This window comes from Podarcis erhardii (genome assembly GCF_964252035.2).
Source record: "Podarcis erhardii genome assembly, chromosome: 16".
In the NCBI taxonomy this organism is placed as follows: domain Eukaryota; kingdom Metazoa; phylum Chordata; class Lepidosauria; order Squamata; family Lacertidae; genus Podarcis; species Podarcis erhardii.
In genome coordinates this window covers 24,802,582-24,810,551 of record NC_138514.1, presented here as the reverse complement: position 1 = coordinate 24,810,551, position 7,970 = coordinate 24,802,582, and the positions used below count along the sequence as shown (strand labels likewise).

Here is a 7,970-nt window from a genome sequence, read left to right as displayed (position 1 = left end):
TTTTGGTTTTGTACATTTTTATTCTGGGTGACAGCTGAAAATCCAGATGAGCACGAGACCTGCGGGGGAAGGGGAGGGAAATGCAAGCACCACATTAGGAGCAGGGGACAAAGGCAACAATTCAAGGGCAAATATTAATAGAGAGAAATATTAACAGATACAAAGACAGAGTTATATTATGGCCATTGTTTATTACACTTGTATACCACCTTTCATCTGGAGAGCCCAGGGTGGTTCACAATAGAAAAGTACAAAATGATTACCCATATGCATGCCTCATTGTCACAATACATTATTATTATTATTATTGATCTGCCCTTCACACTAGGGTACCTGGATCAGGTTACAACAATTTAAAATGCAACATTAAAAACTGCTTTTAAAACTTACAGTTACTAATAATACATCTAATAGAAACAGCAATAATCTCTTAACAAAAATTAACAAGTTCATACAATTGCTTACTTAGATTTCCAGTAATTAACTTGCAATAAGGATTCGGGTGAATTAAGAAAATGATTTTGGTAGATTTATATTCCACGTCTAAAATCAACTATCTGCAGGTGCAGATAAGATACAGAGTATGACCATTATTCCATCTAGCTTATTACCGTCTGCACTGACTGGCAGCAGTTCTCCAGGGTTTTAGGCAGGAAACATTCCCAGTCTTACATGAAGATGTTTCTGGGTTTGACCCTGGGACCTGCTGCATGCAAAGTGTCTGTCACTGAGCTACTCCCTTTCCACAAGGTAAGATTCTAGTCCACATGGTTCTGAATAAAGGAATGTAATAAATTGGAACATACGAAGTTGCCTTATATCAAGTGAGACCCTTGATCCATCTAACTGAGTATGGCAGAAGCACTTGGGGTATCAGGTGGAGAGATGCTGTTGGGGATTGAACCTGAGACCTTCTGCATGCAAGGCAGGGGCTCTGTCCCTGAGCTATGGGCCTTCCCTTACCAAGGGACTTCCTTTGATCGAACACACTAGGGCAAGCAACATGTCAAAGGGTGGTGCCAACACATTTCTGCAACCTTTCTGACTTTTCCATTTCATTACGTGCAAAACGAGCATCCTGCTATCTGGCTGCTTAGAAGCCCTCAGGACAGCTTATATTATCTCAAGCTGATGCAATGATCTCCGCTAAAAACAAGATTTTTTTTAGTGTCAGAAAACATAATCAACAGCCATCCAATTTCCCATGTTAAACCTACAATAAGATTTGGATTTATATATCTCCAGCCCATCACGCTTATAAAGAGGTCCTAATTTCCACATGGCTAGAAAGATGTGCATCTTTTGGACTTGAGGGTGTTCCATAGACGTGGGGATCGTCACCCCAAAGGGGCACAGCCTCTTGTGCCTGCCACTTCCAACACCACTGGCACTCAAATGCTGTTGCACTTGGGTCCTGCTTGGGGGCATCTGGTTGGCCCCTGTGAGAACAGAAAGCTGGACCCCCTTTGGCCTGATCCAACTACAGGGCTCCTCTTATGAGCAGGATTGCCCGAGGACTGTATCATGCAGCCATCCAGGGCATGCCTTCAAAGGGACTAGTTGCATGCCCTGCTTTCTCAGACTGCCTGCAAGCAAAGCAGACTCCTTTGAAGCTGACGCAAATCAGCTTTGTGCCCTCTAAGGGACTTTCTTTCAGAGCCAGTCAGCTGTTTGACACTGACAGCGAGCCCCTTGGCTGCACTAGGGAGTTCCTGGTGGGTAATCCCAGAAGGACTCACTGTCGGTGTCAATCAGCTGATAGTAAGCGAGCCCCGCTTGCAAAGGAACAATTGGGAGCTCACTTTAAGGAAGGAGAGTGTGGTTGGGGGGGGGAACACCCTAGTGGAAGGTTCCTTCAGGGCTTCTCCACCTCTGAGCGACAAGCTGCGTGAATCTGCATTTATTTCCCCATCGTTCAGCCCAGACACTGAGGTCCAGCTCTGAGGGCCTTCTGGCGGTTCCCTCACTGCGAGAAGTGAGGTTACAGGGAACCAGGCAGAGGGCCTTCTCGGTAGTGGCGCCCGCCCTGTGGAACGCCCTCCCATCAGCTGTCAAGGAAATAAACAACTATTAGACTTTTAGAAGACACCTGAAAGGCAGCCCTGTATAGGGAAGTTTTTAATACTTTAATACTTTTACTGTGTTTGATGTTTTAATTTGTTGAAGCCACCCAGAGTAGCACAGGCAACCCAGTCAGATGGGAGGCATATAATTAATTTATTATTACTGTATTATTAATTATTATTATTATTAATTAGCTCAAACCCTCATGGGTGTAGCCAGGATTTAATTTAGGGGGTACAAATAGCCCGTGGGAACCTTCCAGTTGTTTAGAAACTGGTCAGGCCCTGCAGGTGCACCTTCTCAGGAAAAAATGCTGGAAACTATGAGAAACTTCCAGAACAGAGCTACCCGCAATGTGATTGGTCAGTTTGCGGAATTACGCCTATCGTTCAGTTGGATTGCCAGTTGAGTCACTAGAATGTGCCACAGCATCATCCAAATGACCTCAGCGAGAATTTCAATTTCAATTATTCTGATTACTCCTATTTTTATTTATTTACTTGATTTAGGGAGGGCAGCTGCCCCCCCCCCCCCGGCTATGCCCCTGCTTACCCTGGGAGCAGAAGATCGTCACCCCAGGTTCCTACGGAGATGCCTCCTTCCCCTTGATACGCACCTTAACCAGGTAAGGAGGGAGAAGTCCTGGCAGAGTAGAAGGCTTTACATTGGCGGGTGATGGTAGAAGTAATAGCCCCCGTAGGCCATTGTTCCGAAAGACAGCGCAGCTCCCAACAACTGAATAAACCTTGATTTGTCTGTCCAAGTTTCGCTCACTTGAGAGTGGAGGGGGAAAAAACAAACAATTCCTTTCTATAGCACCACAAATGTGCAAAGTGAGAAGTCTCCGCCCCCAAGGACACTACAGTTTGCCCCGAGGGAAACCACAGAGGGAGATGGAGGCAGGTGCTGCCATGTCACTGTCGCATGATTAGACTTTTGTTATACAGCAAGGTAGGTGGCTGCAATTTATCTTATAACATCGTCCATATTGATGCCCATTAACAGCATCCTCTGGGCAGATCACAAGCAGGAAAACATCAAAATATATAAAGAAGTCCAGAATTATAAATCAAAGCAGAAAACAAATCCCAGCATAAGCATTCCTGGCAATGCTCTGAGCAGGGGATTTGATTGTGTAGCGGCCTCAAGAGAAGGAACAGCCACAGTAGCCTCCATTAACCTGGAACAACTTTCTGAGGGCAAGAGCTGTTTGAAAGTGGAACGGACTCCCTTTGACTTTTTTTTAAAGGGGGTGTGAGGTCAAGTGTCAGTGCTGGGGTGGCTTGCCCATGGCTGCTGGGTGTTCACTGACTCTTCTGCGACACAGGAAATGATACTGAAGAAGAGATCCTCTGGGCACGCACAGAGTGACTCCTATCCCACGCAGCTAGTAGCAAGCCACCAGATTGGCAGTTTTTTGGGCAGTAGCCCACCTTTCAGCCCCAGAGGGGAGCATTCAAGATGGTTTGGGAGTACAGGTGTGGAGGGGGAAGTGTCTCACAACTGCTTGGGAGTTGCAGGACCAGATCCTTTCCCCCGCCCCCCAATTTCATGTCAGAAAGACTCTCCTCTTTCATTGTGAGAGCTGGTGCTCGGATTATGACCTGAGAGTCCTGGATTTGAATCCCCACTTGGAAAGGAAGCTCACCAGGTGACAATGGGCCCTTCAACATCTCTCAGCCTAACCTACTTCACAGGGTTGTTATGGGGAGGAGAAGACCACCTTACGCTCGGGGGGGGGAGAGTGGTATATTAATGTAATAAATAAATGTGCCAAGCAAATAAGACTTGGGGGGAGTGAGGACTAAAATAGCTAGTGGAAGGGGCCTTGCAAGGGATGGTTGACACTCTGCACATGCCCAGAAGCAGCTTGGGCCACAGCAGGAGTTAAGCCCACATCAAGCCAGAGCAGCCACTGAGGGTTTGATTTCAGCCTCCGCTGTTGCAAGTGATGAAGAGTGCCCCTGAGCATACCCAGAGTGCTTCCCGCTCCCCCAAATCTCACTGTCAGAAAGACTCCCCTCCATCATATTGCAAGTAAACAAGCCTTGCGGAGAATGAGGACTAAACTAGCCATTGGAGGGCACTTGTCGGTTCGTGTGGAAACAGGACGGGGCTTTGCAAGGGCTGCGCACATGCCCAGAGGCACCTTGTGCCACAGAAGGCTTGTGCAGCTACGGGGTTCTGAAAGCGGCGAAGAGCGCCCCCTCGAGCATACCCAGATCGCCTCCCGACCACTACTCACGCGTTCGCTTGGTGGGGACGCGGCCCTTGACGCGCCGGAGCTCGAGGGCACCGTCGGGCCGGCCGGGAGCGAAGACGGCTGTGTGGATCTCCATAGAGCAGGCGCCCTCGACTTCGAAGACCTCGCGGAGCAGCTCCTCGAGGCGACTCAGGGCTTCGTACTCCTCCTCGGGCCGCGGCTGCACAATCACGCCCACCAGGGCGGCCGGCGCGCCGCGGCTCTGGTCCCGCACGCCCTGCAGTACCTCCCGCAGCCGCGCCGCCCGCTCCCGCAGCGACGCCGCCCGGCACAGGAAGAAAGTCAGCTGCCCCGACGGCGCGACCGAGGAAGTGCAGGGCGGCGACTGAGTGCCCAGCTGCTCCTGCTGCTGCTGCTGGGCCTTCGCGGTGGGCTCGGCACCAGGGGCCTCTTGGGGGTCGCCACCCGTTGTGGGCAGCACGTGGTGCGCGAAGGAGCTGAGGACCTGCTGGCCGCTCTCGGCCCCCCACGGCTCACCGGCCAGGAGCACCACTTGCGTTCGCTGCACCACCGCGCCCCCGGGTTCGCCCTCGCACGGATCCTGGTCGGCGTCGGTCCGCCGCCCTCCGCCCCGCTGCTCTTTCCTCTCCATTCCGCCCGGCTCCAGCTGCTGGTGGCGCCTCCCGACGGGACGGGCGCCACTCGCACGGTGTCATAATCCCTCCTCGCGTAAGGGGTCCTTGCTGCTGCCACTGTTGCTGCGTGTGCCCACGAAACGCCGCGCGCTTGGCCTGGCTGCCCGTGCGCCCTGGGCGCACCGGCTAGGTGTGTGCGCCCTGTTCTTCGGAGCGCCCAAGCAAGCGTGCAATAATTTTGGCCACGATTGTTGCCTCCTCAAAAGCTTTCGAGGCTTAGAGAGAGAAGCGACCGGGGCGAAGAATGTGGGAGTCAGCCTCTTTGGCACCTGGTCCATTTGGGAAGGCACGGTTCTCCGCTCTCATTCTATTGCTCGTGGCCTTTCGCGAAAGAAACGAGGACGACAACTCTTTAAGTGACACTGCTCAATGCAGGCATGTTTACTCGAAAGAAAGCCCTACAGAGCTCAGTAGTGCAAGTACTGGGGATCTCAAAACTGGATTACTGCACTGCGTTCTGTGTGGGGCTTCCCTTGTGTTTCATGACCCAGAAACTGTAAAATGCTACAGCAGAGTTGCTGACAGGAGAAACATTTTTGTTTAGGCAAACCAATCCAGGCACATAGCTGTCAATGTGGTTTAATCTCTCTTACTCTTAATTTATTTTTAAAGGTGTTGTTTCTATTATTGATAATTTTATTTTTTCTTGTAAACCATTAGAGGTTTTGCTACAATCAAGCAGCATATAAATTTTGCAAAATAAACATTTTTACATTTGCTCCCAAGTAAGTGTGTTTACCATGGCAGACTATATGGGTTGTTCCTGATGGTTGGGTGGGATTCAGCCACATACTGGCAAATTCATGTTATGCAATAGAAGTTGATTTGGAGCTCTTGTGTGACAAACCACCTGCCTCCTTCCGTCTCAAAAAAACCCTGACTTTTGGTGATAAGGAAAGTAATGGGAAAATGCACTGGAAAGGATGCATTTTTTTCCAATCCTGTAAACTTCGTTCAAACAAATAAAAACCTAATATGGGCCTGTTGGATCAGGCCAAAAGGAGGTCCGTCTAGTCCTGCATCCTATTGTCACAGCGGCCAACCAGATCCCTTTAGGAAATTTGCAAGCAAGACTCGAGCACCAGCACTTCCCCTTTCCTGTGGTTTCCAGCAACTGATGTTCAGAAGTTTTGCTGCCTCAGAATCCGAATGAATGCTCAATAAAATGGACATCTGAAAGAAGCCTTTGCAAGGAGGTTGCAACTTCTTCTGTTTGAGAATATACTCTAGTTTGTGGAGAGGTCAGATGATGTTTCGTCATGCACTTTCCAGCACACTCATCATTTCCCTTTACTGCAAAAAATCCAATGTTGTGTGTACCCCAATTTCTGAGCAACAAGATAATCCAGGGGTTCCTCCTGTGCATGCTCACGATTTGGTTTCCTTGGAATGAATCTCAGTGGAGACTGCTGTCTTAAGAGTATTTGACTTTATTTACACATATATTGTTTAATTACTTTGTTGCATTTATACCCCACCTTTTTCTTTAAGGAGCTCAAGGTGACATATACAAGGTCCTCTCCCTCTCATTTACTTCCCACAATGGTCCTCTGACATAGGTTAAGCTGAGTGTCAGGGACTGGCAGGGCTCTGAAGTGTGTGTGGTGGAGGCAGGAAGCCAGGACAGTGACCCAGGAGACGGGGACAGCAATTTAGGGTGTTTGGTGCTGCCTGCAAGGCAGGAGCCAGGGCAGCAGGAGGAGAAAGGGGCCTTCTTTGGCTGAGCGGGCAGGGGGGGAACATGACACTGAGAGGCAGTGACCCCTTAAGGGTCACTCAGTGAGTTTCATGGCCAAATGGAGAATAGAACCCTGGTCTCTCCCAGGCCACAGTCTAAGCCAAACTACACCAAACTGGCTATATTCAACCTGGACAGATCCCACCTGGAGTACTGTATCCCGTTCTGGGTGCCACATTTTAAGAAGGATGTTAATGAGCTGTTATGTGTGCAGAGGAGGGCAACCAGGATGATCAAGGAGCTGCCTATGTTTAGCCTGGAAAAGAGGAAACTGAGAAGAGATATGAAGGTAAACGGACCTCTGACCATTAGGTCCAGTCATGGCCGACTCTGGGGTTGCAGCGCTCATCTCACTTTATTGGCCGAGGGAGCCGGCGTACAGCTTCCGGGTCATGTGGCCAGCATGACTAAGTCGCTTCTGGTGAACCAGAGCAGTGCAAGGAAACGCTGTTTACCCTCCCGCCAGAGCTCACTTTGACGTGCTTTCAAACTACTAGGTTAGCAGGAGCAGGGACTGAGCAACGGGAGCTCACCCTGTTGCGGGGATTCGAACCGCCGACCTTCTGATCGGCAAGTCCTAGGCTCTGTGGTTTAGACCACAGCACCACCCGCGATATGATAGCCATCTTCAAATATCTCAAGGGCTGTCACATGGAAGATGGAGCAAGCTTGTTTACTCCTACTCTGGAAGGTGGGACTTGAACCAATTTCTTCAAGTTACAAGGAAGTAGATTCCAACTAAACATCTTTCTGACAGCAAGAGCTGTCAGTTGAACGGACTCCCTCGGGAGGTGGTGGACTCTCCTTCCTTGGAGGTTTTTAAGCAGAGGTTGGATGGCCATCTGTTCTTTAGCCATGACTCCTGCATTGCAAGGGGTCAGTCTATATGAGCACAGGCTAGAGGCGCTCACAGCAATAACACTTCAGTAGCTCTTGCCTCCCCATTAGGGTCCTAGGGAAGCCCCAAGCCACAGCTTTGGGTCCAGCACAGAGCAAGACAAGCCTCTGTGTCTCCAGCTTCCAGCGCCAGCCACAAACATACCAAACCTAGCTCTCCTGGACCCCTTCTGGGACTCGGTTGTAGCTACTGCCACTGGTCTTTTGACGAACCATTCACATGTGGAGCTGAAAGCCCCAGGCTGTGATGCAGCCTCCTGGGATGAAGTGAGTGAGTGCTATGCTCCTGAGCTGTGTGAGGGAGGGGCTGCTGCAGGCTCTGTCTGCATCTGTGTGGGTGGGCATTGTGACATCGGCAGGCCCTGTGGCCTGG

At 50.1% G+C, this 7,970-nt stretch overlaps 1 protein-coding gene across 1 annotated transcript; it reads right to left on the bottom strand.

Annotated features, from left to right (window-relative positions):
- Positions 1-4,980, bottom strand: LOC309331477 (uncharacterized protein). Its single transcript, XM_081843688.1, has 3 exons — positions 4,310-4,980; positions 2,681-2,837; positions 1-59 (listed from the first exon to the last, which is right to left on the bottom strand). Exons 1-2 carry the CDS (start codon positions 4,917-4,919, stop codon positions 2,725-2,727), a joined length of 723 nt encoding a protein of 240 aa, XP_081699814.1. The 5' UTR covers positions 4,920-4,980; the 3' UTR covers positions 1-59; positions 2,681-2,724.
- Positions 4,981-7,970: the final 2,990 nt, after the last annotated feature.